This window comes from Conger conger, chromosome 8 (genome assembly GCF_963514075.1).
Source record: "Conger conger chromosome 8, fConCon1.1, whole genome shotgun sequence".
NCBI classification, from domain to species: Eukaryota; Metazoa; Chordata; class Actinopteri; order Anguilliformes; family Congridae; genus Conger; species Conger conger.
Window position 1 is genome coordinate 38707712 of NC_083767.1, and position 13282 is coordinate 38720993.

General features: G+C 45.1%; 1 protein-coding gene across 1 annotated transcript; it reads left to right on the forward strand.

Annotated features, from left to right (window-relative positions):
• The first annotated feature begins 294 nt into the window (after nt 1-294).
• On the forward strand, nt 295-12141 carry LOC133135598 (tetraspanin-8-like). The gene is made up of 9 exons (XM_061252734.1): nt 295-503; nt 1031-1096; nt 1215-1331; nt 1716-1790; nt 2917-3012; nt 3619-3729; nt 3889-3948; nt 9957-10040; nt 10531-12141. The coding sequence occupies exons 1-9, from the start codon at nt 444-446 to the stop codon at nt 10654-10656; spliced, it is 795 nt and encodes a 264-aa protein (XP_061108718.1). The 5' UTR covers nt 295-443; the 3' UTR covers nt 10657-12141.
• Nucleotides 12142-13282: the final 1141 nt, after the last annotated feature.

The following is a 13282-nucleotide window of genomic DNA, read 5'->3' on the forward strand; positions in this document are numbered from 1 at the left end:
GTGCTCGGTGCCAATTCCTCTTTCATTACAAAAATAAAGAGTGTCATTCGTGAAGGTTAATAACGTCTCTGCACCATTTGTAACATTACATTTAGGAACGAGCAGTGGATACGCTGTCTACATTTCATTAAGCAATACTAATTTATGCAACACTCGAAAATGCTTAGATTTCGGGACATTTCCGGAGAATCCAGGACGGCTGGCAAACCTAACCCAGATGACGCATGCTCGGCCCAATAGTACTTCCCCAGTTTGGATTTCGTCGAACTGACGCTCTCGAGAATATATTCCGGGAAGCGCCGCCCCTTACATAAAAGAAGGTACGATCTACTACAAGTTATAAAACCAGAAAACACCGTCTTACTAACAAGTAACATATTCCGTTTCAAATAAAAATCTAAAAACATATTCGGTCGGATCTGTCCGGTTGGATAAATAGAAATATGGCAAAAGTTAACAGCTGTTTCAAAGGTTTGTTCGTTTTCTTCAACATTCTGTTTGGGGTAAGTAGTCAATCGTCAAATACGACTTAAAGTTTAAAGTCATTATCTTAATCTTTCTATGTCTAGGGTAGCTACAGTCCAGCGTGAACAAAATGACAAATCTACTATTTTCGTCAACATTATTCACCGTATGCTAGTGAATACTAATTACGTCGTCATGAGCAGAAGAAGATAGACCACCTAAATAGTTTTTTAGTTGCTTGTTTTTTTTTTTTTTTTTTTTGTTGATTTCGCTTGTATCATGTTTTCGATATAAGATCGCGTTGGCTAACATGTTATGAATTAACATTCAACAATGGTTTATGTTCAAACCCGATTTCAGATATCTAGAACAAAATCCCTTGCAAAACATAATTGCGTTGAAGGGGAAAGTTATTGCAGGGGAGGTAAACAAGAATAGTTTCCAAGCACTTCCTTTCAACTCCACTTCTGTTAAATTAAAATCCATTGTCTGATGCGCAACGTTTTTCATAATTCATTTCAGCACTTGATACACCCGTTTTTATTTTTTTATCTTTTATTCTTAGATCGCGGGTGGTGTCCTGCTGACCCTGGGAATACTGGCACACAGTTTTTACCATGACCACGAAGAGGTAAAGTCGCAGTGATAATCAGAGCAAAGTATTCTGCATTACCAGTATGAACTTCAAGACTAATGCAGTTCCAGATATTGTAAGTTGGTTATAATGATTTCCATCTGTGGCGTTTCAGTTCAGCAGCATGTTCGTGGGAGTAGTTGTCCTGTATCTCATGGGAGGAATCACCATGGCCATTTCATTCCTTGGGGCGTACGGCGCGTTCAAAGAGAAAAAATGGCCACTGATTGTGGTAAGAATTTCATTTTCTGACTTGAATCAGGTACGCTCATCTATGGAAATGTTTGAATCAGTGAGTTGCTATATATAAACCATTGGTGGATACTATGTGTGTGGGTAATCAAAAAAATGAAGTTACATTTTGTCAATCTAATAGGATATCATAAGATATATAAGATATATATATATATATACATTTTTCGATCCACAAAAACCACAATGAGTGCATAAACTATTTTGTTAAATGCGTATATTTTGTATTAACTGTAATTTTGCGGTTGTATTTTGTAATATGTATTAATTCTGTGTATTGTATTTATTGTCCTGTATGTTTCACCATGGTCCTGGCTCCCCTGTATGTCCCCATGGAGTAAAACATATTGTTCTTCTTCTTTAGTTTGCTGCATCAATGGCCCTGGGCTTCTGTGGACTTTTGCGGGCCGGAACTCTAGTGATTATTTTACGTCCAGAGGTATTATCATTTTTGTTGTTGTCGAGGCCCAGAGAAAGTATCGGGGCATTATTCTTCATAAAATTCAGTCCCCCTCCACCAAAGGGTCAAGAGAGCCTGCATTTCAATTCACAAGTCTTCCATCACAGTCACCAATAGTGTGCAAGAAACCCCAGTGCCTTTTAGAAGGTACTCTGCTGCGTTCATCCTGTTTTTCTCGTATTCATTATCCGGGCCTGAAAGCATAGGCTTTATTCATTATTGATTTGGGCTACACCCCTGACACACCCCCCGGAACAGGAGCAAACATGCCTCAAAATGTGTTGCAAAACATTGCACATTGTTGGGATGAAACGCTCAAGGCAGTAAACGTAGCAAAATGTAGCAAAATGTTTTCCAATTGAACCCCAGGTGTGAAGACAGTCTGGCCAATCAGGCAGTAATTATTCAGTTAATTCCCTGAGAGGAAAGAAAACTGGGGCTGGATTTGGATTTGAGGGCCAGATTTCCATATCCCTGATGCACAGTACCCCAAAGTCTACCAATTACCTACCAAATAACTCTGACATTCATTCACATATGACAAGGCAGGCAAAACATGTTCATATCCCGTATTACAACACAACTCGTAGTCAGTTCTTAATAAGGTGAGGTCACTGTGGAACACACTTAATTATTTTGTTGTATCTTCCCCTTCCCTAACAGTTTTCAAACTCAAATAGAAGTCCCTGTTTTTAGATTGAGTCAGATTATAGCAGTTTCAACATGTTATTTTGAATCATTCAGTCATGAAATTTATTTCTCCTCTGTATTGGTTCTTCTTTGTTTTGTGTTGAACTTCACTCTTTCTTTTTCAACTTCGAATTTCATGCTTTATTTTTACTTTTCATTTTATATATAATTTCTATTTACTCTTTCTATTTACTCTTGTCTTTTAATGTCTCAGTTTGTATCCTTAAATTAAAATAATGTATCTATTACTTTTTTAGGTGAGGTTCTAGCATAAGCCTCTGGGGTTTCCAAACCTCTCCTGCACATTGGTTAATTATTTGTTCTTTGTAACTGTCCTGAATTGTACATTTATGCAAAATGTGAAAATAAAATCGTAAGTGGCTTCTGACTGTGTTTGATCTTTGTTTTACTGAAGGTGAAGTCAGAGACGGAGGAGCACTTCCGCGCCATCCTGCCTCTGGATGAAGCGGCCCCAGAATTCAAACAAGTTGCTGATATGCTGCAGACCCAGGTACCTCCTGCATGCTCTCTCTCACCTGGGCTGGCTCCCAGACTGCAGTGTGTACAGCAGGGTTCTGTTTTAGCCCAACACCTGATTCAACCTATCAAAGTCTTGATTGAACAGAATGATAATCAGTTAATGAGTTGAATCTGGTGTCGTAGTGCCGGGGTGCAACAAAAACTCACATCCGCCCTTTTTTTGGCCTTCAAATCTGGGGTCAGTTTATCACTGGTTGTCCATCAGCTATCAAGCCAGATTACGTTTTTCCTCAGTGGACCCATTACAAACTTTTCTAATGTTTTTATTTTTTAATTTAGGAACTAAAGTGTTGGAATACGAGTGGTTCAGGGCCTTCTTGTTAATAATTTTCTCTGTGTCTCAGTCCTTTTATCCTGTCCTGACAATGACAATGACATTTTCTCAGTACAATCACAGAGAGAGACCCACCCACTTACCGATTCCCATTCTGACACATTCAACACATTTCATCTTCACATAATGAACATACTTTAAAGCTTTGAAAAGAAAACAAAAGAAAGCAAAAAAACTGTAAATACACTGACTTTTTTGGGAGAGAGACAATATAATTTTCTTATCGTATTTTTTTTTGGACAGTTGAAGTGCTGTGGACTCTTTAATGGCTACCAAGACTGGAGGAGCAGCATTCCAGATTCCTGCCGGTGTTCCAGGTGGGATTTGGAATCTGATAAGTGTGAGAGAGTGGAGGTATGTTCCAGCCTTTTCATAATTAAAGATTGTCCTAGCTAACGAGTCGCCAAAGTAATAATGGGCTTGTCTGATTTGTGAGAATAACCGCATTCAGTAAAAGCAACAAAGAATTAGCCTTCAGGAATTAACATTATGTTGGTGTATTGTTTTTTTAAGGCAGCAATGCGTTTTGACGAGGAACTAGACAGTGACTCACAGCAGCTGGTATACAAGCAGGTAAGCCATTTCATCTCTTTAGATCTGAACAGGTGTATCCCTGTGCATAGAATAAATTAACCAGAACATTAAAATGGAGGGCCAATAACTTGCAAAAGTCCCTTGCAAAAGTATTAAATGGCCAGAAGTAATGGCAATCTTAAAGGGAACCATTATTTATAATTATAGATTATTAATGATTCATTATTAAAGAATTCTTGTTTTATCATGTAATTCCTGCTCTCCCAGCTTTCAAACCCTTTGAAATGGAAAACTTAAAGTTGGTAAGATTAAAAAAACATATATTATCAAAGTCTCACCGACAGTAGAGTGTCTGGGATAGGGTAGAGGGTCTGTGAGGTCATACAGGGGGAAACGCGTGGCAGGGATAGGGTAGAGGTTCTGTGAGGTCATACAGGGGGAAACGCATGGCAGGGATTGGGTAGAGGGTCTGTGAGGTCATACAGGGGGAACCGCGTGGCAGGGATAGGGTAGAGGGTCTGTGAGGTCATACAGGGGGAAACGCGTGGCAGGGATAGGGTAGAGGGCTGTGAGGTCATACAGGGGGAAGCGTGGCAGGGATAGGGTAGAGGGTCTGTGAGGTCATACAGGGGGAAACGCATGGCAGGGATAGGGATAGGGTAGAGGGTCTGTGAGGTCATACAGGGGGAAACGCATGGCAGGGATAGGGATAGGGTAGAGGGTCTGTGAGGTCATACAGGGGGAAGCGCGTGGCAGGGATAGGGTAGAGGGTCTGTGAGGTCATACAGGGGGAACCTTTTTTTTTTTCATTCACGCCGAGGGCGCGCACAATCAGCTGGGCGTGTGAACGCCCCCTGGGCGAGCGAGAGCCAACAATCACATTTCTGAGGCTCAGAAACGCCAGCGCGAAAACATTCCCACCGCCTCCGCCTGCCACGACATATAAAACTGCGTACGGCGAGAGTGAGAGCGAGAGAAAGAAAGAGGGAGAGAGAAAGTGTGTGTGTGAGCGAGAGAAAGAAGGAGAGGGAGAGAAAAAGAAGGAATGAGTGAGAGAGAGCAAAAGGGAGAAGGGAGAGAGAAGGGAGTCTGAAAGATAGTCATCAGGTGGTTGTATGGGGCCAGCATGGTCCCCATAAGTAAGCAGTACTTGGATCTTTCACTTCATCTGGGATAGGTTAGAGGGTCTGTGAGGTCATACAGGGGGAAACGCGTGGCAGGGATAGGGTAGAGGGCTGTGAGGTCATACAGGGGGAAGCGTGGCAGGGATAGGGTAGAGGGTCTGTGAGGTCATACAGGGGGAAACGCATGGCAGGGATAGGTTAGAGGGTCTGTGAGGTCATACAGGGGGAAACGCATGGCAGGGATAGGGTAGAGGATCTGTGAGGTCATACAGGGGGAAACGGATGGCAGGGATAGGGTAGAGGGTCTGTGAGGTCATACAGGGGGAAACGCGTGGCAGGGATAGGGTAGAGGGTCTGTGAGGTCATACAGGGGGAAACGCATGGCAGGGATAGGGTAGAGGGTCTGTGAGGTCATACAGGGGGAAGCGTGGCAGGGATAGGTTAGAGGGTCTGTGAGGTCATACAGGGGGAAACGCATGGCAGGGATAGGGTAGAGGATCTGTGAGGTCATACAGGGGGAAACGCGTGGCAGGGATGGGGTAGAGGGTCTGTGAGGTCATACAGGGGGAAACGCGTGGCAGGGATAGGGTAGAGGGTCTGTGAGGTCATACAGGGGGAAACGCATGGCAGGGATAGGGTAGAGGGTCTGTGAGGTCATACAGGGGGAACCGCGTGGCAGGGATAGGGTAGAGGGTCTGTGAGGTCATACAGGGGGAAACGCATGGCAGGGATAGGGTAGAGGGTCTGTGAGGTCATACAGGGGGAAACGCATGGCAGGGATTGGGTAGAGGGGAGGTCATACAGGGGGAAACGCGTGGCAGGGATAGGGTAGAGGGTCTGTGAGGTCATACAGGGGGAAACGTGTGGCAGGGATAGGGTAGAGGGTCTGTGAGGTCATACAAGGGGAACCGCGTGGCAGGGATAGGTTAGAGGGTCTGTGAGGTCATACAGGGGGAAACGCATGGCAGGGATAGGGTAGAGGATCTGTGAGGTCATACAGGGGGAAACGGATGGCAGGGATAGGGTAGAGGGTCTGTGAGGTCATACAGGGGGAAACGCGTGGCAGGGATAGGGTAGAGGGTCTGTGAGGTCATACAGGGGGAAACGCATGGCAGGGATAGGGTAGAGGGTCTGTGAGGTCATACAGGGGGAAGCGTGGCAGGGATAGGTTAGAGGGTCTGTGAGGTCATACAGGGGGAAACGCATGGCAGGGATAGGGTAGAGGATCTGTGAGGTCATACAGGGGGAAACGCGTGGCAGGGATGGGGTAGAGGGTCTGTGAGGTCATACAGGGGGAAACGCGTGGCAGGGATAGGGTAGAGGGTCTGTGAGGTCATACAGGGGGAAACGCATGGCAGGGATAGGGTAGAGGGTCTGTGAGGTCATACAGGGGGAACCGCGTGGCAGGGATAGGGTAGAGGGTCTGTGAGGTCATACAGGGGGAAACGCATGGCAGGGATAGGGTAGAGGGTCTGTGAGGTCATACAGGGGGAAACGCATGGCAGGGATTGGGTAGAGGGGAGGTCATACAGGGGGAAACGCGTGGCAGGGATAGGGTAGAGGGTCTGTGAGGTCATACAGGGGGAAACGTGTGGCAGGGATAGGGTAGAGGGTCTGTGAGGTCATACAAGGGGAACCGCGTGGCAGGGATAGGGTAGAGGATCTGTGAGGTCATACAGGGGGAAACGCGTGGCAGGGATAGGGTAGAGGGTCTGTGAGGTCATACAGGGGGAAACGCGTGGCAGGGATAGGGTAGAGGGTCTGTGAGGTCATACAGGGGGAAACGCATGGCAGGGATTGGGTAGAGGGGAGGTCATACAGGGGGAAACGCGTGGCAGGGATAGGGTAGAGGGTCTGTGAGGTCATACAGGGGGAAACGCGTGGCAGGGATAGGGTAGAGGGTCTGTGAGGTCATACAAGGGGAACCGCGTGGCAGGGATAGGGTAGAGGATCTGTGAGGTCATACAGGGGGAAACGCGTGGCAGGGATAGGGTAGAGGGTCTGTGAGGTCATACAGGGGGAACCGCGTGGCAGGGATAGGGTAGAGGGTCTGTGAGGTCATACAGGGGGAAACGCATGGCAGGGATTGGGTAGAGGGTCTGTGAGGTCATACAGGGGGAAACGCGTGGCAGGAATTGGGTAGAGGGTCTGTGAGGTCATACAGGGGGAAACGCGTGGCAGGGATAGGGTAGAGGGTCTGTGAGGTCATACAGGGGGAAACGCGTGGCAGGGATACGGTAGAGGGTCTGTGAGGTCATACAGGGGGAACCGCGTGGCAGGGATAGGGTAGAGGATCTGTGAGGTCATACAGGGGGAAACGCATGGCAGGGATAGGGTAGAGGGTCTGTGAGGTCATAGAGGGGGAAACGCGTGGCAGGGATAGGGTAGAGGGCTGTGAGGTCATACAGGGGGAAACGCGTGGCAGGGATAGGGTAGAGGGTCTGTGAGGTCATACAGGGGGAAACGCATGGCAGGGATTGGGTAGAGGGTCTGTGAGGTCATACAGGGGGAAACGCGTGGCAGGGATAGGGTAGAGGGTCTGTGATGTCATACAGGGGGAACCGCGTGGCAGGGATAGGGTAGAGGGTCTGTGAGGTCATACAGGGGGAAACGCATGGCAGGGATTGGGTAGAGGGTCTGTGAGGTCATACAGGGGGAAACGCGTGGCAGGGATAGGGTAGAGGGTCTGTGAGGTCATACAGGGGGAAACGCGTGGCAGGGATAGGGTAGAGGGTCTGTGAGGTCATACAGGGGGAACCGCGTGGCAGGGATAGGGTAGAGGGTCTGTGAGGTCATACAGGGGGAAACGCATGGCAGGGATTGGGTAGAGGGTCTGTGAGGTCATACAGGGGGAAACGCGTGGCAGGGATTGGGTAGAGGGTCTGTGAGGTCATACAGGGGGAAACGCGTGGCAGGGATAGGGTAGAGGGTCTGTGAGGTCATACAGGGGGAAACGCGTGGCAGGGATACGGTAGAGGGTCTGTGAGGTCATACAGGGGGAACCGCGTGGCAGGGATAGGGTAGAGGATCTGTGAGGTCATACAGGGGGAAACGCATGGCAGGGATAGGGTAGAGGGTCTGTGAGGTCATAGAGGGGGAAACGCGTGGCAGGGATAGGGTAGAGGGCTGTGAGGTCATACAGGGGGAAACGCGTGGCAGGGATAGGGTAGAGGGTCTGTGAGGTCATACAGGGGGAAACGCATGGCAGGGATTGGGTAGAGGGTCTGTGAGGTCATACAGGGGGAAACGCGTGGCAGGGATAGGGTAGAGGGTCTGTGATGTCATACAGGGGGAACCGCGTGGCAGGGATAGGGTAGAGGGTCTGTGAGGTCATACAGGGGGAAACGCATGGCAGGGATTGGGTAGAGGGTCTGTGAGGTCATACAGGGGGAAACGCGTGGCAGGGATAGGGTAGAGGGTCTGTGAGGTCATACAGGGGGAAACGCGTGGCAGGGATAGGGTAGAGGGTCTGTGAGGTCATACAGGGGGAACCGCGTGGCAGGGATAGGGTAGAGGATCTGTGAGGTCATACAGGGGGAAACGCGTGGCAGGGATAGGGTAGAGGGTCTGTGAGGTCATACAGGGGGAAACGCATGGCAGGGATAGGGTAGAGGGTCTGTGAGGTCATACAGGGGGAAACGGATGGCAGGGATAGGGTAGAGGGTCTGTGAGGTCATACAGGGGGAATCCCGTGGCAGGGATAGGGTAGTGTCTGTGAGGTCATACAGGGGGAAACGCGTGGCAGGGATAGGGTAGAGGGTCTGTGAGGTCATACAGGCGGAAACGCTTGGCAGGGATAGGGTAGACGATCTGTGAGGTCATACAGGGGGAAACGCATGGCAGGGATAGGGTAGAGGGTCTGTGAGGTCATACAGGGGGAAACGCGTGGCAGCTGTGCGTGAGATCAGATGGTGCCAAGGTTCATGTTTATATAAGGACTGGGAGTCTGGGAGAAAATGGGATGAATATGCACTCGGGTCCAATCTGAGACCCCTAGGGAAAATGCTTGTATTTTGCATTCTTTTCTAAATCAATACAATATTTTTCACTACAAATGATCTTGTCAGCATAACAATTTGAGTGAATCTTTAAAAAAAATGACATTAATTTCAGAATTTCTTAGTATTTGGTGTATTAATGGTGATGTGCATTCAAGCTGGCACGGACATTATGTTTTGCACAGACACATTTATCGACAAAAAATGCATGCTTGGCTTTTGTTTGCCTTCAAGTGTCCCTGTAAATATTCAGTGGGGTTGAGGTGAGGTGATTGTGGATTGTGCACTCGTATAGTACGAAGAGGCGACAGTTGTGATGAGAGGAACTTGCCCTGGAAGGTCTGAACAAACAAGCTATTTTAAAATATTAAAGGGGCCCTATATCTGCATTGAAGGAGGCAATGTGTCCTTCATGTTTGTGTTTGTATTTGTTAGCATTGTATTTATATTATTTTACCATATTACACACCCCCCCCCCCCTACATTTGTGGCTATTTAAGTGGCAGGGCTTCAAGCCAAACATAATATATTGGTACAGTACTTGGCACGTATAATACCGTAATTTATTACCTAATCAAATGAATGGAAAGACCCATTCTTTCAAATATTATTATTTTTGATTATGTTTTATGTTTTTTATGTTTATTTCCATTAAGAAATGCAATGGTTTCAAGCCCAGAGACGGGATCTGCATTCAGTTACAAATAATAATTACATTTCGGTGTTTAAGGTTGAGATGCACAACACTGGAAATGAAATATAATGTGTATGGAGGCGAGTACTGTGTGTTATGCTTTTTAAGTAGGCCGCAGCACTTCCTGGACACGTGCCATGTGCATTACAGTACACGTTTTTCCAGGATGTGTTTGCAGAGTTCATTGGATATTTTTGGACATTAACTAGTATAAACCGGTTTTATTTTCAGCCTTGCTTTCCCATTATCGAGAAGTACATGGACAGATATTTCAACATGGCCACGGGAATCATCTTTGGATTTGCTTTCCTGGCGGTATGTGACCAACCCTCAATGTCATTTCTGTGATTGCCTTCAGTGGCGCCCCCTTCTGGTTCACCCTACCAAGCGCACCCTTAAATGAAAGCTGGTTTATGGGAAGTTCTCTGGGTCTACGAGGGACACCAGCCACTGCTGTAACTAGGCAACATGATTGTTGGGGATTAATCGCGTTATACAGTCTATGGGATTAATGAATACACAGTCTAATTAAATTACATATCTCTGTTTTGTGGGGAGGTTATCCATTCATATTCTTAATTCTTGTTGCACTTCAAGGAGAAATGTATGTGTTTTTAACAAAATGAATGTTAATTTCTAGCATTTATATTATATAAATGTATTGTTTATGTAATATTTATATGTATAGTTCATATAAACGTTATATAGTTAATTTGAAATGCCGTTTTAAGTTATACACTAATATGTTGGGAGCGTGAAAAGTGAATTGGCAGGTCGAATAATGTGTGTTCCTTTGTGCTTCCAGCTGATGGGATTGATTATGTCAGTGGTTCTGATCTGGTACATCAAACGACGCGACCCTCCCGCACCCATGATCTTCAGCTTTAACCAGGATCCACCCAAGTACACTCAGCTGTACAACCCCAGTTAATCTAACCGCTGTCTCCGCTGGTCTCTCTGACCCGTTTCCACCTGCTCGTTTCATGCCTCGTCAATATCCGGATAATATCCCCGTAGCGATTATCCCCACACAAATGCAGGTGCATCCCCATCGTGATAATCCCCACACAAATGCAGGTGCATCCCCATCGTGATTATCCCCACACAAATGCAGGTGCATCCCCATCGTGATTATCCCCACACAAATGCAGGTGCATCCCCACCGTGCAGGTGCATATGCACCCCAAGACGCATTACGAACAGATTCAAATCCGATCGGCCAAACCACTTCAAGACGTGGTGAGACACAATCGAGACAGATGTTATATAACTGTAATTACATCCGTGTCAATGTCTCCAACATGCATATGACAACCGAAACTACTCCCAAAGTATAACGTCACGAGGAAGTGGGCTGTCAATGTGGCTAGCCAGAGATGCATGTGACTACCAAGTGTAAATGCAATGTGGTTAAATCGTATACAGATGCAGTCTAGATACAAATCACATGAAACGACCAAGTGTAAATGGGGTCTCTGACCCTGCACAATTAGCTTTTAGAAAACAACTGTCACACCTTCACTGTTTTGTAAGCATTATTTCAAGACTAATTTGCTGTCTCTCATCTACCAAAGATAAGATGTACTTCTTGGCACTAAATCATTAAGAGTGAATTTGATATATTCTTTGAATCTAAATATGTAACAAGCTGCATAATTTCTGGAGGAAATTATGCCATAGTTGGCAGGGCTGGGGTCTTACATTTATGTCGGGATTTACTTTTGAATACTCATTTCCTCGTACTTGGGTGTCAATCTGTAATCTTTCACATTAAAAATACCATATTTCATCCCTTCTCCCAAAGCAATATTTCAGTGTGTTTGCATTCTGAAATTACTCCTCTGTTTGCGGTTTTCCACTGCTTTTGTTGCGCACAACATTCCCGACATGTATTCCAATTTGATGACACATGTACAGGAATGCTGAATGTGAAAGAGCATTCTTTAAATGGAGTTTGTGTGCAAGGCATGTTACATTACATTACATTATTGGCATTTGGCAGGTGCTCTTATCTAGAGCGACGTACAGCAGAATGCAAAGTGCATACCCATCACCTGGAACACGTGCGCTGAAAGACCCGAGAGGGAAGTACAATTTCAAGTGCTAAGAGTACAACTAAGATAAGGACTAGGGCCGATTTGATTAACATGACAATGGATTATATGTATATCTGAAACTGTTTTTCTACAGCACAAAGTAATGGAATGATACGGATTGACATTGACTTTTCGTTGATCTGGACATGTTTTGGGATGTGAATCACTTTGGCACATTGAATTGGAAGTGAAATACAGGAGTTAACCCAGCCCCAGGGAAGATGTGATCTTACCGTTTTGAAGTTTGTATGAAACATATGAAACCTATGAAATATATGTAATGACTCTGAGATTTCTTATTAAATACTTTTGTTACTCTCTTCTACTTTAATCTTTCATCTACATCAGATCGATCACTCTTCAATGTCCAAGATATCAGTTTTACTGTGTCAGCTTTACACTTACAATATACCGGCAATAGTATATAAATTCACATAATTTAATTTTATATTGTTGATTGTATATTGGTAAGGCCAATGTTTCCATCTTCACCAAAAACAATGAGCTTCTGAAAACTATTCAAATATAGTGTCTAGGGGGCTTTGTATTTAATATCAGATCATATCCAATCTTCTTCATGCCTCAGGATATATTTTCATTGTGACCCTATGTATTTTGCTAAATGGTGTCAACAACAACCTTTACAGTACAATGATAAAATGAACAACAGACTTACTCATGATTTTAACAACATTTTTCTTAACCAAATATATCCAACAGTATCCTGTTCCCTAATCTATTATAATCTATATGTAATTTTCATGCAATGCATTCCTGATGCTCAGTGGCTGGTTTCTGATCTTCTGCCATTTCTTTCTTATAAATTGGTATCAGCAACCTCATGGTCAGGACCATTCCAACGGCCTGTAGATGGAGCAAATGCAGGGGACCAGTCATATAGCTGACTAATTCTTCTGAAAGTTCCCCAATGCCACCAATACTGTTTCCCATTCTGGCTCCTGAGTTTCCATACACCACACTCATTTAGCAGAGGGAGATGAGAAGGGGTTTCAGATATCTACATTGAAATCGAAATGGAACAGAACTGCCCCCTTCTTGGTTTCATCTGAATTACATGTATATTCCATACAGGTAGTTATGCGCGATTTGATGTAAACAGTGTTGTTGATACATACGTCCATCTCAGTAACTGGATCTTAATTGTTTAGCTGTAATTCAGAAATAATTTATAAAAATAAAGCTTACTGTTGCAACTAAAAATCCCCAAGTGACCCAGAGGACCATATCCAATGTCTGTTTTTTGAGAACTGTGCCCTAAAAAGACCAGACAAAGAAATGTGGTAAATAAAATAACTACTGTTTCATAATGCATACAAACCCATACATTCATATGTGTGCTTACATTTACTTTGAAAAGCTAAGCAAGTTTGGAGATGACCAAAAATGATTCTTCAAATTGTAGCTGTGAGCAATTAAAATATAGGCTTTTGGATTTCTGGA